At 45.5% G+C, this 21,103-nt stretch overlaps 9 protein-coding genes across 9 annotated transcripts; 3 read left to right on the forward strand and 6 right to left on the reverse strand.

The window, feature by feature from the left end:
- Positions 1-834: 834 nt before the first annotated feature.
- F4817DRAFT_279654 (uncharacterized protein) lies at positions 835-1,812 on the forward strand. The gene is made up of 3 exons (XM_049299529.1): positions 835-1,450; positions 1,503-1,530; positions 1,603-1,812. Exons 1-3 carry the CDS (start codon positions 1,032-1,034, stop codon positions 1,738-1,740), a joined length of 585 nt encoding a protein of 194 aa, XP_049161860.1. The 5' UTR covers positions 835-1,031; the 3' UTR covers positions 1,741-1,812.
- On the reverse strand, positions 1,715-2,421 carry F4817DRAFT_279668 (uncharacterized protein). The gene has a single exon (XM_049299530.1). It carries the CDS (start codon positions 2,275-2,277, stop codon positions 1,885-1,887), a length of 393 nt encoding a protein of 130 aa, XP_049161861.1. The 5' UTR covers positions 2,278-2,421; the 3' UTR covers positions 1,715-1,884.
- On the reverse strand, positions 2,422-4,569 carry F4817DRAFT_279641 (MFS general substrate transporter). The gene is made up of 4 exons (XM_049299528.1): positions 4,179-4,569; positions 3,842-4,127; positions 3,183-3,774; positions 2,422-3,132 (listed from the first exon to the last, which is right to left on the reverse strand). Exons 1-4 carry the CDS (start codon positions 4,339-4,341, stop codon positions 2,566-2,568), a joined length of 1,608 nt encoding a protein of 535 aa, XP_049161862.1. The 5' UTR covers positions 4,342-4,569; the 3' UTR covers positions 2,422-2,565.
- A 2,177-nt stretch (positions 4,570-6,746) lies between these two features.
- F4817DRAFT_328358 (HPP family protein) lies at positions 6,747-8,173 on the reverse strand. The gene is made up of 2 exons (XM_049302144.1): positions 7,501-8,173; positions 6,747-7,421 (listed from the first exon to the last, which is right to left on the reverse strand). The coding sequence occupies exons 1-2, from the start codon at positions 7,762-7,764 to the stop codon at positions 6,786-6,788; spliced, it is 900 nt and encodes a 299-aa protein (XP_049161863.1). The 5' UTR covers positions 7,765-8,173; the 3' UTR covers positions 6,747-6,785.
- Positions 8,174-9,084: 911 nt separating this feature from the next.
- On the reverse strand, positions 9,085-10,281 carry F4817DRAFT_279730 (uncharacterized protein). Its single transcript, XM_049299532.1, has 3 exons — positions 9,990-10,281; positions 9,612-9,933; positions 9,085-9,558 (listed from the first exon to the last, which is right to left on the reverse strand). Exons 1-3 carry the CDS (start codon positions 10,065-10,067, stop codon positions 9,395-9,397), a joined length of 564 nt encoding a protein of 187 aa, XP_049161864.1. The 5' UTR covers positions 10,068-10,281; the 3' UTR covers positions 9,085-9,394.
- An 823-nt stretch (positions 10,282-11,104) lies between these two features.
- Positions 11,105-12,936, forward strand: F4817DRAFT_312995 (uncharacterized protein; the record flags this gene model as incomplete). Its single annotated transcript, XM_049300189.1, has 4 exons — positions 11,105-11,306; positions 11,355-11,521; positions 11,584-11,763; positions 11,818-12,936. The coding sequence occupies 4 exons, from the start codon at positions 11,105-11,107 to the stop codon at positions 12,934-12,936; spliced, it is 1,668 nt and encodes a 555-aa protein (XP_049161865.1).
- Positions 12,937-13,016: 80 nt separating this feature from the next.
- Positions 13,017-14,468, forward strand: F4817DRAFT_328367 (alpha/beta-hydrolase). Its single transcript, XM_049302145.1, has 2 exons — positions 13,017-14,214; positions 14,267-14,468. The coding sequence occupies exon 1, from the start codon at positions 13,198-13,200 to the stop codon at positions 14,023-14,025; it is 828 nt and encodes a 275-aa protein (XP_049161866.1). The 5' UTR covers positions 13,017-13,197; the 3' UTR covers positions 14,026-14,214; positions 14,267-14,468.
- A 3,227-nt stretch (positions 14,469-17,695) lies between these two features.
- F4817DRAFT_368983 (serine hydrolase FSH) lies at positions 17,696-18,818 on the reverse strand (the record flags this gene model as incomplete). The annotated part of the gene is made up of 2 exons (XM_049307300.1): positions 17,696-18,506; positions 18,638-18,818. The coding sequence occupies 2 exons, from the start codon at positions 18,816-18,818 to the stop codon at positions 18,058-18,060; spliced, it is 630 nt and encodes a 209-aa protein (XP_049161867.1). The 3' UTR covers positions 17,696-18,057.
- A 569-nt stretch (positions 18,819-19,387) lies between these two features.
- F4817DRAFT_356862 (uncharacterized protein) lies at positions 19,388-20,372 on the reverse strand (the record flags this gene model as incomplete). Its single annotated transcript, XM_049305846.1, has 3 exons — positions 19,388-19,636; positions 19,755-20,008; positions 20,123-20,372. The coding sequence occupies 3 exons, from the start codon at positions 20,370-20,372 to the stop codon at positions 19,388-19,390; spliced, it is 753 nt and encodes a 250-aa protein (XP_049161868.1).
- Positions 20,373-21,103: the final 731 nt, after the last annotated feature.

Raw genomic sequence — 21,103 nt, forward strand, 5'->3', positions numbered from 1 at the left:
TATGTATAGCAAAGTCCAGTCTCATCCAACGGCCTCGATAATTCAAAGTTAAAGTCCTTTGCGAAACAACTGCGCCGTTTCTATGCTTTCTTGGTCCACCCCGTGACCTAATAGATGAGTATTGAAGCGAGCTGCGAAATTCCAGTAATAACATCCTGCTTAGAAGCTATCGTAGTATATTGCCGATCTTGTAATCATTTCGCCCGGTCTAGAGATAATCTAGACAACGTTACCATGCGCTCCAGGACCCTCAGGTTCATGAAATTTGGAAAGGATCCATGATAGGTATACACGGTTCCGCGTCGTAAAATGCACAAAGTCCATAAGAAGGAGTAAATCTGTACCATTTGAAGAAATCATGGACTTATTATACGGTACCTTAAAGGCATTTAAGTTGGAAAGAATTCCGACATATAAGACTGATAAAAGTTCCGAGCTATGACATGGCTAGATACTCGGCTAGATATATCGGGTTAGACTAGCATTGACGTATGAGGAAGAGCGGGACTTTTGGAGGGTTCTTTTGTTTCGCAAATGAGAGCTTCGTAGCGGCGCCTTTGATTCGTTGGATTTCGTATTGTTCAACGAATAGAAGAAAAACGTCCCATGTCGGATTATGCTAGCGAAGCAGCGCATAGATTTGTTGGTGAACGTGTGTTTGCATCGCGTTCGGAAACAGGCTGGTGTATGAAACTAATCGCATGGATTCTAGAAGGAATCTGCTCGTGCTAGAAGCTGAGTCCGAAAGTCGAAAATTAGTCCCTTGCAGATGTCCGTAGCGGTTCCACAACCCGCTACCTATTGCTATCCTGGCTCTAGATCGTGAGCCCGGTCGCTGACAAGATACCAAGTATTCCTTGGCACTCCACGATTCCGCCCCTGGTCTTTAAGCCATCAAGCATCTTCTCCAACGTAGCATTAGAAGCATATATACTGAGGGTGTACAGCTTAAATAGGCTTTTAATGTTGGAATATGTTTCGTTTTATAGATCTGATATAGCGGTCAGAAATTCTTCAACTATATATCCGAGATGAGTAGCAGTATCAAAAGCTCGATGCTTAAGCATTGGAGGAATAGTAGCATCTCTCTTGGCCGCAGCGGAAGTAAGAGGGAAAAAAGCGAAAAGAAGGCTGTAAAGAGACAGTCTACACATGCCGTCGTCACCCCTCTCAGCACGATCGAGTCTCCCGAATCACCAGCAGAAATAATGGACACCGAAGTCCACGAGGAGCGAATAGATGATAGTGCGGCGACAACGAGTGAGGCCACGCCCCCGTCAAAGGGTATTAGCCTTCAGGTGACAGTACACATTGCACCCGAGAACGTCGAAAGGTTTTTAGTTGCGTTCAAGGCTATCTTCGACGTTGTGGCTGCCGAGCCCGAATGTCTTTTCTTCGAAGTTTATAAGTCCGTGGAAGAGCCTGGGAAGTTAAGCTGGATCGAAAACTGGTACGCCGCCACCCTAAAAGAGTGTTGAGAATATGTATTAACCAGATGATAGGTCAAAGGATATACAATGGTTCCTAGAGGTTAGTCTCCGTTGTCTTACCCCAGAGCCGTTGAATGGGACGAGTAAGAACCAAATCTAACCTGTTTCAAAGCACCAAATAACCAAGCCGTACTACAAAGAGTACCTGGAGTTTACCGAGCCCATGTTTCTTAAGCCACGGGAAGCTCGCATCTTAGAACCCCTAGGACCCGAATTCTCTATGATTAAGGGGGGCCGACTGGGGCATTGACATTAGTTTGCAATTGACGTTTGACCACGACGGTATTCCATGCTGATGATGCCATACCATATTTAATACTCGCGTCTGAAGATAGAAATTTTTAATCACTCTGGGTCGGAGGGGCACGAAGGGGTTATGATAATATGTGCGAGGCTAAAAGTGTTTGCCTAGTAATGTATAGTGAGGTAGCGAGCGAAGAACCAAGCTACTTATTCCTCTTATCCTACGATGAAGATTCCAAATACTCGAAGAAACGTGTGTAAGCAATGCCCACGAGACGAGTTCCCAAACGATAGCGCAGAAGCATTGTCGTCGGTCCCGCCTCGGCTGCAACACGCCGTCCCAAGCGATGGCGTAGAAGCACTGTCGCTGGCGAGTCTTTGGTTGAGGCTCTCGAATGACAGCGTATCCAAAACACAGATGGGGTATCATATGAATGCGCCAAACCCAAAAAAGAGCAAAGAAATTACCAGAAAAGCACCAAAAACAAACCTCTGTATGCGCCACTTCCCACAAGACGGGTAAAAAGCGATAGCGTTCCAGCATTGTCGCCTTTCCCGTCTTTCATCCAGATCCGCCAATCCTAGCGATGGCGCAACGGCACTTTCGCCTTGAGAATTCCAGTTCTCCATTTCATGCGCGTATCGAACCTCTAATGGGAGTGTTTCGTATTAAGAAGTCGTAAAAAGTCGGGTGAGATTGAAGCGAAAGGTATAAATGACAGGTTGAACTGTCCAGATCACGAAGAGCAAGTAGTTTCTGATGGCTGCGCTGCTAGTTGTTGAAGACCACAGCGGAGAATAGCACATCTCTAGAGTATACTGGAGTATACAGCTACGTTCTCTTCCGCCACCACATGCGACCGAACCCGCGTTGCTGAAGCTCACGGCGGGCCGCACCGTCTTGGATTGTGGAGCTCCCACTGCTACCAATTTTATGGCTGGGCTTGTTACCAATGATTTTTAGGGCGACGAACATGACGATGCTGCTTAGGATGCTGACACATAAAATACCAATCATGACCAAGTTGCTTCGGCGGTACTGATGAGGCCCGGGAGCGGCGTCTGCCGGCCAACCTGTATATAGCGCATATGTCGTTGTAATGCTACCGAGGTTTCCAAGACCCGAAACCAGTGCCGACGCAGCAGCTACACCGACCTCCCCGTGACGCTGTTGGAATATCTCGTTGGTCCAAGTCATACAGATAGGAACCGTAGGACCAAGGCCGAAGCCCACCATGAGAAGACCTCCATACCTTGCCCAAGGGTTCGAGGTAGGAGCAAAGGTAACAGTGAGAAGGCCGGCAATTTGGATACACACAGCACAAGAGAAGAATAAGGGACGTAAGCGGTGAAATCGATCCGAGATGGGAGTGACGAGCAGAATTGCGAAAAAGTCCATCTATCGAAGTTAGAAGCCGAGAGGCATATATCTAGCAAGTGTAGACTTACGATCCAAATGGGGGCGAAGAGAAGACTGAGCTGTACCCCAGTGAATGATGGATTAATACCACGGATGATCACTGTGCCATAAAGTTGAGTGCCGATCCCGACTCCCACCACGCCGAAATACATAAGAGTAAGCGGCCAAAGCCTCCAGTCAATCAGGACGTAACCTAGATCCTTGAGAGTCCAGGGTCTTGAGTGGTAGACTCGCTTGAGGTCTTCGTAATGAACTAGAGCATCTTCACCCGTCAGAGCTTCGGGGGTCGGAGGAAGCCATTTCATGAAACTCGAGCGCTCCCTTCGTTGTCCTGGGGGTAGCGGACGTTCGGGTAGCCACCATAGTAGAGTCCAACCAAGGAGCACAGCAAGAAGCCCATAAATAAGGAACATCCACTGGAAACCGACCAGGCCACCAACGCCGTCCATCAGTTGGAATCCCGCCGATACCAAGCCAACCACGGCGGCCGAGATCTGAGAGGCTGTAAAATACATCCCGATTCGTTTACCAGTCCGAGATGGGGGGTAGAAAAGAGTTAAGTAATAGGACATTCCAGGCCACATGCCGGCAATCACCATACCAAGCAGGAATCGCAATAGTCTTATGCCAATGGTTAGTACCCTAGACCAACTCGAGGAGAGGGGAATTGAGACGATGCTAGACTTACTTTAAGCTCCAAGCAGCCTGGACGGCAGTAAAACAAGCCCCTATTACGCCCACGGCAAAAACGATTCTAGCCATCCAAACTCGAGGGCTTAGCTTGCTCATGACGAGATTTGAGGGGCAATCGAAAATGACATAAGATACATAGAAGAGAGCCAATGCAGTGGAGACATCGTTAGACGAAAGCCCAAGCATCGTCATTAAATCATGTCCGACGTCCGAATTCATCGTCTGCGCCAAGCCGATGTTAGAGCGTATGGCGGAGCAGAGGAAGTACAGGATCCAGAAAGCTACGGTTGAATCAGCTTAAGAGGCCATCGAAGGATAATCGGTGATATTACCTGGAATGATGCGGAGATCTAACTTCCTATAAACTGCCTCTACTCTCTCGATGTCGTACTCGACGCGAGCAGGCCGGCCTTCCTCTAATTGAGTCCCTGCTTCGTGATCTGCGTTGATCATTACGGGGGTCTTATCCCCCTCTGTAGCAATATCGTCGGCCATACTTCGACTGTGAAGCAATGGAAGCGCGTGCTACCAGTCTTTTCAAGCCACGAACTCGAAGCGTCCAAATAAGATCTGCTTGACTAATCTCGGTCTTGTCTAAGATAGACTTATTACCCGCAACGTAAGTCCTGTCCGAATTATGATTGCTGTAACCGAATACCTGGGGAGGAAGGTAAGAAATGTTTGAGAGAAGAAAAAAAAAATGAGCAGAAAGGTAAACGCCATGACGCTAGAAGCTATGTAGGAATTGTTGATTCGTTGAGTTAAATACAGCCAATAAGGAAGTCGCTTGGGAGGGAATATATGGGGCATCAGCCCCCCTGCTCTACCTAGAGATCACTATCTAACTATAAGAGGATAGTCTAAACTCTATTACAGCGACACTCACGTTGTACGAAAGTTTTAACAATATAAATATTTATTGAAATAGCTTAAATTTCATAGTAATGTACGATTACAAACCGTCTGAATAATGTAATACATCGTAACTCAACCCCTTAAAGTGGAAGTAAATAGTTCAGGCATAGGAACACTAGCAGTGATTAGGCGGTACTTGTAGTGTTTACAAGAGTTAAAACAGTCATCAGTAACCTAAGGTTAGATGTAGAAACGTGCATGTAGCTTAGATATATTCGAAATAAAATAATAATTCGATTCTCCGGCTGCAACTTCTCTTCCTTGGTATCAAAATTCCAATAAATTCATAGTTCCTGGCTTTAATCGACTCTAGTGAAGAAGGAGAGGAAATCAACCGCGGCCATTATTTGGGGGGGTCCCGAAACTGCATTTTCTTTCACTCTGATATTGTGCTATCGTACTCATAAATCGTTCTCACACGGCAAAGAGATTGTTTCCAGCGTAGCGCTGACTGACTCTGAGAGACCTCGATAGCAAGTACCTTCCTAATATTTTGTACTTTAGAGCGCCGATAGATGCATTTTTACATCATGAGCACGATATCCTCATCGGTAGAAGGAAATTGACAAAGATTGATATAAATCTCACGAACTCAGATCCATTGAATAAGCTATGTGTAATTTTTGTGGTCAGAAACTGTCTGGTTCTCTCCAATTGTTCTTACACAACATTCGCTATCCGTTCTTGTGTACCATTGTGCCTTATTCTCTTTGACGAACAGAAGGATAGTTCGGAAGCAGATCGTGTAGGCCTCAGTGCCGATAAAGTATATAATGTCCTATGTGCCGCCAGCTTTTGGCTACTAGAGAATCCCTTGATTGTTATACTACATTTAAAAATTTGAGCCTAGGTCTTCTTACGCATTTCCCAAATTTTCTCATCTACATTGAAACTTATTCGCCATGTGTTGGGTTAACAAAACATTCCACAAACTCTGCAAACATCAGAGTATCAATTATGAAGTTGAAAACACCTGTCCTGGTAGAGGAGGAGCTAATTGCTTTCACCAGAAACCAGGTCCGGTGCGTGAGGTCAACACTAAGTGTTTAATTTGCTTGCGGAAAGAAGCACACGACGAAAGGCTTTCCAAAGATAAAGAAGGACCGGTGAGTGAGACGGATTTACGCCTCGAAGAATTGAAACGGGCAACACGACATTAAGGGGGTATTGAGAGGGCGGCCTGCAACTAGCAGGCTTCTATGGATTGGCCACGCCCTCCCCCGTTCAGAAAAGTCTGAATATGATAGGTCATCTCACCATCCTAGAGATGCCCCTGTTGATTCATCAACTATGACAGTATCAAGGATACTGCATTCAAAATTTCTTTTAGCAGCGTTCCACTATCAGTTACTATCCGTTCTTACACATTCTAATGATCCGTGTACCCCTGGTTCGTTCTAGCGACCAGCCCACCGCTAACTCTTGTCATGTTCTGGTCGACAGGATATTACGGGGTAACAAAGATGAGATGCCCCTAACTCTCCAAGTATAACACCGTGCTGGATGGCTTAAAATCACATCTTAAAGCCAATGTAAGTACGTCTACTAGATGTTGCAATAGCTAAGTCAACGAGTAATATGCAACGCACTCGACAGGGGCTACCTCACCACTCGCATCGTGATCGGGTACTCCGGCTGGCTGTCTTACTGCTTTTACCTCGTATCCAGATTCCCGGAAACCCGATCAGAGCCTCATAAGAATTGGTGGGTACCAGCAACATAGGCGTCTCTCGGGGAAGACTCGGAGTGTGCTAGCGGCTAATGACACTGCGGGTAATATTTTTCAATATATCAGCATCCGAACCGAGGCGGGTGTCACGATGAAACCTTCCGATGGCAGAGCGACGCAATTGTCGTGTAACGAGTTACAAATCCAACCACACAAGACGGCAGGTTCGCATGGTCACCAAGCATGAGGTCAAATTCCACTTCGGTAGGGTGGGCAGTAGGTAACACCTACTACAAAGTACACGCGGTTATTCATCTTGTATACTAGAATAGAACAGCTTATATTAATTCATAATTTATAATCTTTCGCTCAGCTCCTCTAAAAACATCTTCTCTTCGGGCGATAAGTACATATCGTCCGGAATAGCCACATGTCCCCTTGTTATAATCACCCTTGACGGCTCTATAACAATTTTCCCTTCTTCCATATGACGTGTCGTAATAATCTTGAGCATAGCTCCACTGTCACTGCTGCTATCTCTGTTGCTTCTCTTCCCATCCGGTATTTGCTGCTGTTGCGGCTGCTGCTGCTTTTTCCCGCGGCCAACCTCCGCTGGGGTCCACCAGTAGACGGGGAACCGCCTCTGGATATTATTCAAAAACAAAGCCACACACTGCATCAAGACGCAGCCGAGCAGGACAACTGGTATCAAAAACCATCCTAGATGAGCTACACCTTCATCAATTACAGCGAGTAGAGCTGTAGCTCCCGCAGGCGGGTGCACAGTGCCAGTCAAAGCCATAAACGCGACAGCACAAGAGCAGCTCAGCGAGCCGGCGACCCAGGTAACCTCATTTGACATAGGACCTAGCGCAAAGAGTTTCCTGATGGTAACGCCTATTAGGGATGAAAAGAACTGTCCGAGGACCGCGCTGCGAGGCTGCGCGAGAGGAGACTCGATGGCGTAGAATTCGAGAACCGCAGCGGCGCCCTTGGGTCAAATGTTAGTCAATTTCCCCCTGCAAATTAATATGAGACAGATCTCAAAAAAATAACCGGTCGGAACTCACAAAACTGCCGATAATCATAGGAGCACCGTGCTCCTCAAAAGAGGGGATGGCATGGCCCACCGCTTCGATGATGGTCAGGGAACAGAAAACTCCAATAAATGCCCAAAAAATCATCGCAATATTGCCCAACGGTCGCTGATGCTCTGGCCTATGGCCCAAGAAATGGGCAATGGGATATGGTAGATGATTCCATGGCGCAGCTGGTATCCATGGATTAAGGTACTGGTCGATTTCGAAGTGCCATTTTGTCGGTTGGGGAGGCATTTGCGTCTCAAGCAGGCCAATCGGGTTTGTTGGAGTTGGTAGCGTTTAGGTGTCAAGAACGCGAAGCCAAAAGATATTTCAGCACGACGAGAAGATGCCAGCGACGACAGCGACCCGCCAACAACGCGGAGGCGTGTCGGCGGTAGGTAGATCGTATTTATCAACTCGGGACGTCGTTGGCGCCAATGGCATTTTACCATTTAATTTTCTTTCTCATTCCATAGATGAAGATGAATGAATGGTGTGTTATGGGTAAAGCAGGTAAAGCAGCAATCCAACAGAACTAAAGCGCATCAAGGGATTGAACCAAGAAGTATATTTACAATTCGTGACTAACATAGTCAAGGTTCGTCAGGGATAATTGAGACACGATGACCAATTGGTCGTCCACCTGGCGTCATATTGAGTAACAAAATTCCCAAAATGGATCAGTCCAACGCGCTGGCCCAAGTAACACTGTAACACGGGTGCTCCCTCACTCGGTCTCCCGAATGCCGAATAAGTGGATCCTTCTCCGGACGAGATATCTCCGCGGAGCACCCCTTTCTCATTTTTATATAGGCAAACTCTTCCCCCAAGTGCCCGATCAAAATTTGAAGGCCGAATTAAGCCAGTGTAAAAATTGTATTGAGGTAGACATAAGGAAAAATAAGATTCATTAAGGAATGCAATGCACTGAGATTCGCAACTCCTGTTTCAGAAAGGAGATGCGATTCAGCGGCTCGGGGAAAGAAGGGAGGGCGCTTAGTCAGCACTCATAATCATCGGCCAACAACCAAAATAAAAAAGGTTGGAACATCAGAAAGGAGATTTATGAATGAGAATCCACAGTAAGTAAGGGTTTGCAAAGTTAAATATCATCGATAATCACTTATGAGAGTATATATTTCATGAAAACCTGTCTTAAAAACCCATCTTGGCAATCTTTTATCTTTCATGCAAATTATACCTTCACAACATAGAAACATAGAAACATCTTAAACTGTAGTCTGTAAATGACCTCTGTTTGTATACCCCAACGCCTGTGACATCTAGCAAGACCCGGCTTCACTCCTCTGAACATAATCTTTGAATACTAATATCGGCTAGATATCAGATAGTTTATACCCTTGATAGTTGTCATATACAGAGTGAGTGTCAGGATAAATAGATCAGGTTGTAGATAGTATTGAACCAGTAACGCCTGGCCTTCTACCTTCTTACGAGGGCGCTGTGCGCCTCTTGTATAGTACATATACCCCTGTAGCTACCCCTAACCTACTTATACCCTGACACTAGACGTCGAGCACTAAAACGATTATTGACGCCACAGATTAAGGTCTAAGATTTAAAAAGCAAAAATGAATACCTATGCAAAGACTACCTAGATACACAGTACCTCTATGAAATAGCAAATGCCCCTCTCACGGCAAAACAAATCCTCCATCTTCAAGTTCGCTCCAACATCCAGTGTTAGGTAATAAAACAAAACGACATCATCGCCCATAGATAAGTATAGGTACATATAGATAGATCAGTAGTAGGATCTTGAACCCGTAAGGTTATAGTCGTAATAACGACTGTTGGATTGATCAGTCGCCGTAGACGACGATCCATAGTAACTGTCACCGGCCGAACGGGTAACCGTAGACTATGATTCGTAATAACTACCACCATAGCTAGCGCTGGGAGCTGAATATGTGCCTGTACTTGAGATACTCGTAGTCATCCAATTCAGATCATTGAAAACCTTCGCACTGCCCGTGTACCAGATGTTGCTGTCGGCCATGTACTGGCAGTGCTGCTCGATTGAATCTGTGAGACACATTAGCAAGTCTAAAATACGACACATCGCTCTCGTTACTAACCAACGTCCATAGGAAGTTCAATATAGCGGTACTTATGTAAAGAATTAAGAACTTCCTTGACCCAGACGCGGCAGGTCCACTCATTCTCTCCTTGAGGGAGGTACCGAGGATCCATCAGGTGGACAGACGCAGCGCACTGCCTAAGGATGTCTATACCAGGCGAATCTGCAATCTTGAGGACTACAACCATGGTTGAGGATCGGGCTGGTTCGGCATTTTGGCGTTCCTCTAGGCGAAGGTCCATGTTACGTCTACCATTGTCGGAGGCGTGTAGAAGAACCCCAGATGAATTTGAGGTTTCGCAGATGAATAAGCCCCAGTGCTGTGCCAACTGTTAGAACTATACACTAAAAATGCTTTGATTCGACTAAGACTTGCATATTTATTCTGTCCGTTAACTTGGTTAAGGTACTGGAGGGTAATGTATAGGCAGTTTTTTGATATCTTGGATGACATGTTGTAGAAGAAAAAGTTCGAGGGTCCTTTTTTGATAGAAAGAAAATAAAATCTTCAAAGTCTGAGGAGTATATGATACTATCAAGAAAACTTGAAAAGACAGGACTGTATATAAGAGTTGTAGAAATTGTATACTTTTGATTGTGAGAGATGCTTATTCGATTCCATTCTTACACCGCAGCCGGATTACAGTCAACTTATATACCCTTTCCCAGCAATTCGAGGCAATATGAATATCTCTGTTGGTAGTTAACTACCTCCTAGGTAGGTATCTTGGCATTTAGGCTTAGTGCATGTATAACGGAGATGATTTTTTATTTCAAGAAGCTCCTGAAACTGCAGGTTGGTCCGTTGGATCAACCGAACACTTTCAATCACCAACAATGTGCTAGATTGTGTGATGAACAATAAGACACGAGGCATAATTGGTTAATAATGGCTGAGCTGCGTAATGCTAGCAAGACTGGTCAAAGCTGGTAAGGCGTACCAACTAGACCGGACCGGTCCGACTTGTGAATCGGGCGGCAAGCAACGTTCAGCTGTCTTTTTCGGGTAACACAGTGCAAGTAAATTAGAAGATAATCCACTAACCAAGGCAACCACACGGGGCACCACAAGAACTTTGGTTTTAGGAGTTGATTTCGTGAAACTCCTTGATCCTTTAACCTTTTCAATATTCTTTTTTATACACCGTAATCGCTTCGCAGATAGGCTAATACTTCCGGATTGCTGTTTGTCTATCGGGTTACGATGATGGCGAAAGCGGCGGCCCGATTTGCTCGGCATATTTCGTTCGGCACGTTAAGCGCGCGCTTCGTTACAATTACAATCCCTGATGATTTGACCATAGCCTCAATATTCCTGACATTAACACTTTGATTTTCACATGGAAAATAATTCGATATACCTGATGACCTATTTAAACTCAGGAATTATCTTGATCGTCAAACCTCTAAGCCAACATTCTTTGAAGTTATCATAAACATTACATCTTCCTTGGCTGTTATTTCTCGCAATCTAGCTGGCTTATTTTTAGCATGGCCGCTCCTAATGACCTAGTGAGGAGCACGCTGTCACTTATTGAAAGTACAGGGCTGCCATATCCATTGGGTCCACTACTTCAATTGTTTATCTCCGAGGCTCTCGATCCTGCATTAGCCGCACAGTATATGAAAGATAGGTTGCAGCGTGGTGAGGCTTCTTCATTAGTGGATGATTGGTCTTATATCATCGAGTCCAGTAAGTTCATTCCTTCGGTTTGTTCTGCCACCGGTCTGACAGCCATAGTTACCAAAAATGGTCGTGCTCCACCAGAGCCTAATGATACCGAAAAGCATGCTATCGCAAGACGAGATGGCGGAAAGTGTTGCGTGACTGGGAAAGTTGGCACGTTGCGTGATCCCCTTATCGTCGCGCCGATTCTCTTGATTCCGTCTGGGTGGACTGCAGACAAGGTATATCTACCACTCTTGAAGCTAGCTACCACGATGGAAATGCTAACGATCTATCTTGACAGGCCGGCATCTTCGACATGCTTGGTGCTTTCTTTGGACCGCCTTACCGGGATTGGTGGATATCCTATGTAAGAGATCCCGTATCACCTTATTATAACCACTGGCTAGTCCGAAAGTCCGCAGCCAAAGCATTTGCTTCGGGACTTGTCAGGTTAAACAGGTTGTACCCATCCATGATTGAGGTGAGTTGCGACTGGTGACTCCCACTTATACTTTCGTTTAACAGTTTGCAACAGTATGAAGTCGAACAAGTCCCTATTGGACCAGAGGACCTAATCGAGGTCGATGGCACACGTCCATTATTGGGTGACCATTCACGATCGGGCATCATCAAGGCTGACCCCCGCTTCGTCGGCTCCCAGGCTCGACTATGCAAAAGCATTCAATATCTCGATCTCCACAAAAGACTTTCATTGGAAACCCTACCTCAACCCGGTCTTTCGGTAATGCGCTCAAACATAACGCTGCAAAATCGTTGGTGTCTTTTCAGTGTGTTCGTGGCCTCTTTCTTCACGGTCTGGCGCCTAGTCCCCTCAAAAATCAGAATATTTTGTTATAGGGTATTGCAAAAGCTTGGAGAACGTTTATACGGGCGATCCAATGATTACGCCCCCGTCCAGAGATTGCCTTTCGGGTTGTACTTGAAGTGGAATACAGAAGTTGACTGCTCCCGCAACGAGTTCAATGCGCTGAAGGTGGTCCGCCAACATACCTTAATCCCGGCCCCAAAAGCACTTGACATGGTTGATGAGCAAGCAAATATAAATGACCCGTCCTCCTGGCCTACATCTTATCTCCTCATGACGAGAGTCCCTGGTTTTCCGTTATCACGCTGTGAAAAGGTTCTCTCGGAAAGAGATATAGAACGAATTGTAATTCAGCTCAAGGACTATGTATCCCAGCTAAGAGATATTCCCCAGTCGACCAACTCAGACAAGGCCATATGCAACACTCTGGGCGAAGCGTGCAGGGATCCCCGCATTAATGGTGCGGCCCCTGTTGGTCCTTTTGAGGACGAGGCAGCATTCAGTCAGATGCTAAGATTCTCAGACGACCCTGCTCGCCGTGGCAATAAAATTGTGTTCACGCATGTGGATCTTAACCCGCGTAACATCTTGGTTGACCAGAGTCTACAATTAGATGGAAGCATCAGCTGGAGCGTGACGGGGATCGTAGATTGGGAATTTGCGGGGTATTACCCCGAGTACTGGGATTACACAAAAGCAATGTTCGAGGGATTTAGATGGACGCGACGATACAAGGACATGATTTATAAAGTGTTTGCCGAGTTTGGAAACTATTTACCTCAACTCTACGTTGAGAAGATGAGCTGGGAGAGCGGGGATGGGGTCTAGAGTCTAGGTAGATTAATGAAAACCAAAACATTTTGCATACAATATCTAGGTACCTACCTATTATTTGGGGGGGTATATAACCTGCCTTGGTAGCGTCCGGTGTTGGCGACTGCCAATGAATCTCGACCCTACATTTCCCTAGTCTTTAACTACATAATAAGTCTTTAACAGGTATCTAACCTACCAGGCAGGCAAACTAGGTGCACGTATATATCAAAATATTCAGTCTAACTAGGTACTCTCTCGTCCTTCTTTTTCATAATGACAGCCATAAATATACCCTTCATAACTGTAGCGCCTTCGAAGCCGCATACCCACACCGTCGTATTTCTACACGGCCGCGGCGACAACCCGCGCAACTTTGCAGCCTCACTAGCTCACTCTCGCGACTCGCGCGGTCGCACTCTTGCAGACGCATTTCCGCCATTTCGTTGGGTATTTCCCCAAGCCCCGACACGTAAGTGCGCCAGCTCGCCTGAGACGTGGCCGCAATGGTTCGACGTGTGGGATGTGCGCGATTTTGCGGCGAACGAGGACCTACAGGCCGTCGGGCTTAAAGAAGTAGTGCCCGCTATCCGCCGCATCCTTGCCGATGAGGCCGCTTTGCTTGGGGGCCGCTGGGATCGCGTGGTGTTGGCGGGCATTAGCATGGGCGGTGCGACGAGCGCGCATGTCCTGTTCAACCTGGATGTGCCCCCGGCAGGGGGAGGGAGGCTCGGGGCCTTTGTTGGATTCTCGTGCCGATGCCCGTTTGCCGGTCGTAGCTTAGCCGGCATTAGAAACGCTCTCGGTTTGGAAAGTGTCCCGGACCACGGCTATGTCATACAAAACACGCCTGTGTTGCTCGAGCACTGCGTCGATGACCCGCTCGTCCTGGTTCAGAATGGCCGAGGCTTGCGAGATACATTACTTGGATTTGGTGCACAGGTTGAATGGAAAGAATATCCCAACGGAGGACACTGGTTCCATTCGCCGACTGGGATGGACGATGTGGTGGAGTTTCTAAACAGGCACCTTGGGAAGGACAGCTTTGCAGGCAACCCTACACTTTTACGCCAAGCCTCATCGAACGCGATGGATCTATCATAAGAGAAACCAAGCTTCGGGGAGGAACCTAGTCATAACCATAGAGTATAATTTACGGCAGTGCTCATATTACGAAGTAATAGAAACTGCAATACGGATTTCATTACAATATCCTACAAGTAAAACACAGAAAAACAAGCCATAGCGTGGCTATACACGAAGAAATAAATACGGCTATGTCAGCTTTAAGAGGTACTCATCCACAACTTCCAATCTTTACTACGTACACTTATTGCCAACATAGATCACAATATTAAAAAGAGTTTTTTCCAATAAATATTTTTATTATTAAAGCCTATTAGGGGAGAGCTACCTTCGGAACCTGGCTCCTGGATTGCACTTTCCTGGGGGGAACTGTCAGGGTATAAGTGGGTTAGGGGTAGCTACAGGGGTCTATCTACTATATAAGGGGCGCGCAGCGCCCTCGTAAGAGGATAGAATGCCAGGCGTTACTAGTTCAATACTATCTACTACCTGATCTACCTATCATAGGCACTCACTCTGTGTATGACATCTATCAAAGGGTATAAATCCTGACAGGAACTGTACCTTGTGCCATGGAATCTAGGATCAAAACACCCTCCTCCACCTGCTTCAACTACGTTGTATTTTCATATCTTGTTTGTATTACTTACTAGAGGGTTCATTGCTCCCCATGAAGGTGTCCCCGCCGGTACCGGACGCCTTGTAAGGACTCTTCTCCTCCTCCTCCTTGGGGTGATTGGAGGATGTAACTCTTTGGCTGCGGGCATTGAACATAGCCACGCGGTTTTCGTGCAATCTGCGAACCGTATTGTATACCTTGTCTTCCTGGTAGACCTTGTCTTCTTGAGAAACCTCGTTTTCCTGGGGAACCTTGTCCTCCTGGGAGGGCCCAGACATGTCGTTATTCATAGTTCCTAAGGGGTTTATGACGGTTGAAGATGAGGTTATAATCACTGCTAGACTCTAATATAAATCTAGCCGTTACGATTCGATGATTGCTAAAGTGGTGTGATGCTAGAGTAGACTCTTATCTATCAATTTTAATATAGGTCCTCGACACGATTTAATAGTGAACTCATTTCTTATAATTCATTGCCTGATTAACAAAGAGTGAGATTAATACACCAAAAACGCATTATACTTGACCTTGAATCCGGGTTTGAAAAAAAAGGTACTCAGTAAACTATATGAAACACTCTTATTATGCTGACTATCATTCCCACGCAATACAAAAGCGTTGAAGAAATGTTAGAAGAGCACGAAACAAAGCCACCGATTGACAATGCAATTGTTCCCAGAGAGAAATATTTCTTTCTTCTACGAAGTGTACCTAGGTATCTTAACTAAGCTATAGGGGCATGGTTTACCTTAGAGGGTTGGTAGGTAGGAATTGGCGAGCTTAAAATCACGTAACATGTATAGATGTTCGGTGCAAGACAGACGAAATGAACTTCGCAGTTGTATAATCGATCTTACATCATAAACCAAGGGATAATATAGTATTTAAGTACTAATTCCATTTTTTTACAAAATGATAATATAGTATTTAAGTACTAATTCCATTTTTTTACAAAATGATAATATCGTCACATAATGCGGATTCTATCTATAAGCCATCCCTATGACCAAAGAATAGCAAAGGCTAATAGGAATGTCCTGCCTACCTATATTATAATGCCCCTTTGAACTGACTCATATTTGTAACTCAGTGGTATCTTCACTCTCACACACTGACATGGCATTAATTCGCATATAGCACGTAAATAGCAACTGCAAGTACCCATTACAACTCCACGTCATCCTCACTACTAGCTGCGAGGCTCTCCTTAGTGCTCTCCTTGAACACTAACCCAGGGTGACCTATGGATAAGCAGTAGAACGACACGACAACGAGCCTACATGGATGTTAGCCTTCCATAATCGAAGAGGCAGAAACATACTTACACTCCTTCCAAGCCAATAAACAAACCTTCCTCCCTAATCAATTCGCCGCTATACCCCTCATGCAGCTCAACAAGGCGATACACGCTTCTCACGACAGTTAAGAGCATGGCAAGGAACATGAATCCAAAGAAGATCTTCAATCGGAGGCCGATGATAGCAACTGCCTTGCGTCCTTGTGGGGATCGAAAATACCGAATGATGAAGTCGAGAAGGAAACTGCAGAAAGTGACAATAGTTGCGACTTGGAAAGCTAGGCCTGCGAGAGCAAGGTCGGTTCCAACGTGGTTTGATCCACTGGACGTGCTTGATAAAGCCCCTCCAGCGGCTTGCAATGCAAGGGATATGATGTCGCAAGTAACAAATCCAAAATAGAAGAAAATTGGCTTTACACGACTAAGAGATGGTGCAAAGTATGTGATACTGTGTGACGGAGGTTCAAGTTAGTTACCCAAGTTGACCATATAGGAGACTCAAGGCTAACTTACGTTTGGCCGAGGATCACGTAGGTAGCAGCACAATACCACTGTAATAAGAGTCAATAGCTGCATTTTTAATGAACAATTCAAGAGACCAGGCATGTCTCGGGAGCGATGATTCCTCGATAAGCTTAACAAGAAAATACTAGCTCCGGAATCAAGCCAAATAGAACGGAGAAAAAGAACCAACGGTGTTACATACCACAGGCCCAATCGTGATGCAAACTATTGCGAGGTTTAGCATGAGATTACTAGAAAGGAATGAGGACACTAGGTCCACTTACTCATCTGCATCAGGAACGCATTGAAACTAAATGGTTCATAGTATAGCCAGACACGACCGCCATACCCGATGCAGGCGTTGATAGAACAGACGATCATACAGCCCATGAACCACCATGTCTTCCGTCTGAAGCCAAAGATTGCGTGTATAATTCCCCCAAGGCCGAAGAGGGCTATAAAGGTAATGTTAGCGGCCAGAGAAGGCCGGTATCCGTAAACAGTCCATTCGATCGGACAGGTATCTAGCGTGCAGGTAGCATCGGGTCCGAAGGTGATGACACCAGGAGGTAGAGACCCAGACATTTTAAATAGAGGACTAAGGCCTATGATAATAGGGGGTCAAAGGACAGAAAAAATGTGTTGAGATGAAAATAAACCTGATGAATGAGAATACTAGATTAATATCGGAAAAGGAGTAATTATTGTTCAGTATAGTTACACCGGAACATTTGTTATCAAACGAGAGTACAGTAGTCTACATTTATAAGATCTTCCACTCCGTTGCCATCGCCTCAACTATTTGAATGCACGAGCCGGAAGTCAATTCCACCGACTATATCATATCAACTACAGCTCGAAACCTACTACGCCGTCGCGTAGATTTTAGTGACATAAGCCGCCATCTACAATCATCCTACGATTCCACTGGGGAAGAACAGGCAGTCTTGTATGTTTCCTTGTTTCGGTGGAGCGTTATTATCAAAGCGGCTGCTATTGGAAGGCCGCGTAGAAATTTGGCGCCATCTTGGGGCTGTGCGCGCGTCTGCTGTTGACTCGGACTCGCACACTTGCGTAACTGAAGCTCGCACTCGGTAGGCGCAGTTGGACGGATGCGATTGGCCGCCTCACGCTTGGCCGCCGGGATTATAAACGTGGCGGCCTTGTTATTAGAACCCGGTAGTTGCTTTTGACTTGCACCTTTTCGGGAGAGATGCATTATGGCGACAAGTAGCTGTCTGAAAAATAAATCCATCTCTAACTTAACAGACAACGTCAACTTTTAGAAAGATCCAAATACACGACCAAACCTATGTTCAACCTGCTCTTAATCTGCTCTAGGTATAGGCGAATCGCTTACCCATACCTGCTTACCTAGTTGCTTCTCGCCCCAATCGAAGAGATTATTTATAGGTAGTTTAGTGGCGACGATATTTCTTTATAGTGTGTATCTTGTCGCATACATAATGAAAGCTAAGTGACTAAATAAGATAACACTCATGAACGGGAAGGATGGTCATGAAAGTTATGTAATGACTTAAGCGAGACCGAATCGGGATCTGGGTCGAAATTGGGACATACAGCATTTGCATATCAACTAATATAATACATAAGGGAGACGAGAAACATTCTAAGTTTTAGACTTTAATATAACTACAGTATCTACTATCCCCCAGCGGCGAGAGAAACCAGCATCTCGTAGAAGTCTATGGCCAAGAGAATGGTTGACAACACTCGCCTTCCCCGAGCAAAAATCTACCGAAGCAGGTTTAAACAGGTCCCCTTCACCTATTATGTGTACTGTAGGAATCCGTATCTTGCTTTTAACCATACCGGTACTATATCGGCGAAGAATTCCAATCTTAGATGAGGATTCGTCGACGGGGGCGGAGAATTGGACCGATTCCACGAACCCTTCAAGATAGCTTAATTCAATCTCGACAATGTCAGAATCAGGAAAAGTAATATCTTTATGACTCTCAGTATTTAGGTCGTTCTCGAGATCGAACGGTAGGATTGAAGAGATGACCACGGCTATTCGAAATAGATCCGGGGGGGTTCGGCTCTGTCTCTTGGCGACTAAGGAGCAAAGATGCGGCCAAAGCAGCACCTTGAGAGAACCCGATGACGCCATTGAAGGGGACCCTCATCTTCTATGACTTGGCATATATAGTCAAAAGCGGCTTAAAGATCATTCGGCGTCGGCATACCGTGATAACAGTAGAAAGGCGGCTGGAAGATGCCCTCAATCCCTTCCGCAGCTTTGCACTGCACCAAACCGTCGACGTAGACGAACTTGTGCGAAGGGTCGATATTCACAATAATGGGAGCTAATTGGAACTCGAGCACGGTCGAATTAGTTCCCATTCCATACAAACAGAGGAATTTCATATTGAATTGGTAGACTTGAGGGGCGGGTTGAGTACATGAGAAACGTCTTGGAAAGTGCCTAGGTAGTAAAGGAGTCCGAAGTAGTAAGACAAAGTTAACGAAAGGCATTTTATTACCATAACTTATATATGGTCGTAATTGTATTAGATACCTCCTACCATTTAGTAAATGCATAAAAACTACCGTGTTCTTAAATGCCTACCTATATACTACCTAGTTGCGTCAATGCCAAAGATCCGTAGGTGTCTAGAGGTACCTAACCTGGCCTAAATATAAGATCTAAGTCCTGTATAGCATATAGTGATACAGTATTGTCATGGCTTTAGGAGTCGAAGCTGCCTAACGGCACCTCTAAAGGCCGCGTCTTTGTAAATTTAAATGTAAGATGGTTGGCAATTGTTAGCTCAATATCGTTGCTATCCCGTATACAATGTTCGTCAAGAAGGGGCCAGAAGATTTACTCATGTAGATATATAAGTTAGTGAGGGTTACTATGGTCAGGTACTAACCAACGTCGCTTTCGCATCCCAGGGCATATTGCTAGTGTCTTGGTATAGCAGTAGTTAAACTTAGTGTGTAGGTACACAAGTACAGATCCCCATCCCTGGATTTGACGGCGATGATGATATAAACACAACAAGTAGAGTGGCATACGCAGCCGTTGAGGCGAATATCTCTGCCATTCGTGCATTCGTCAAGACTCCAACACTGGCTGCAAAGAGCACCGTGAACATGGCAATGACACCCAGCTGTGCGTTCTTTTGAGTTAGAAGACTCAGAAGTACTATAGCTCCAAGCAGGAGGCTGCCACGACAGTGCTAATTGTGGCTGTTGCCCAAGCAACATGATTCTCATTGATATGCTCGGCCCCATCAGTGATTTCTGTCGTCTCTAGCTGTTAGCATATTACATAAATAGGAGTCGTGTTAGTGGCACCTTAAACATCCAATGATCTTGTAAGAATCGTGAGAGGAGATCCTTATCAGGCGTCCGTCTAAGAGCGGCAAGATCTCGATGATTATGTTCGGAAAGCCGTTTCTCGGAGAGGCCCGCTAGGATGGGCCGTCGACTAGACTTGTTCCCGAAAGAGTCATATACATTTATATAAGACTGATCGCATACAACATCTAAAGCCCGTTTCCTGGGTCCTTCGAGCGCCGCTATTTGGTTTTGACGCAGCAATGCTTCTTCTATCGTTGACTATCAGCTGATATAACTCACACTGTGAAGTTCATCTCACGATATTCTCTCAGCGTTTTACTAGGTAACTTCCTCTACTATCTTCATCCAAGCATGCCCTGGACGATCTTTATCCTTTGCATTCTCCTCGAAGGCCTCCCAGGCTCGGATAGAACGGCGTGTTTCATTATCTAGTCCATGTTCAGCTTGCCTATCCGCTTGGTCTAGTTTATACTCGAGATACCCAAGTCTGCTCTCTAGGTGGAGGAGATTTCGTGCGCTGAGCTGGTCAAATTTGCGGAATATAAAAGCCTCATAGTCTGGACCGAGGGCAATACGTTGGGCTAAAAGGGGGATTCCTATCCTGTCCGTCATACTTGCGATATTCACCCGTACTAGTTCGGGTACTCTATCCACCATGATTCTGTTGCAATAATCTAACATGAGCGCTGCCTGGGCAATAAATTGATAATTTACACTTTGTACAATTAACCCAGTGTTAAACATGCCTATTATAGAGTCGGGGTCTAGCCTAGCGAATTTCGTTGATGTAAGGCCGCTCGCAAGGCATATTTCAACTCTTACCCCTTTACCCCTCCCTATCCCTATTTTCTTCACGCGGTAGTCTGTTCCCTGAAAATTCAATCTTTTCGCCAACCATTAACTATCCTAATCTGCTCCCAGAGGTTGTTGCAAGACATTATCCCTGTTGTTATTTAGAGCGATAAGTACTAGCACCTGCTGCTCAGGATTTATTAGCGGAAATGTACGATCTATTCGATAATGATAGCGATTTTACGAACAGGATCGCTTGGCTCAAGCTCGACGAGCCCGACTGGTTGGGCCAGTTAGAAAGATGGCAGGACGATAAAGATACCATGTTATATATCAATGTCATAGGGAAAAACTTTTTAGTTGGGATAGTGGGCAAAAGTGCTTCCATCATCATGCTACCAATCGCCTGGCAGCAAAGTAAGCCCAGGATTAACAGTATGATGTGTTACGAAGTCCCAGGAACAATTAACGATATTGCTGTCAATGCGCTTCTATACTGGGGTTATACAGTAGATGCTGTTTCTGAGAGTTTCGCAAGGCGGCATAATTTA

The sequence above is a fragment of the Daldinia loculata genome, assembly GCF_022478755.1.
Source record: "Daldinia loculata strain CBS 113971 unplaced genomic scaffold F4817scaffold_8, whole genome shotgun sequence".
Classification (NCBI taxonomy): domain Eukaryota; kingdom Fungi; phylum Ascomycota; class Sordariomycetes; order Xylariales; family Hypoxylaceae; genus Daldinia; species Daldinia loculata.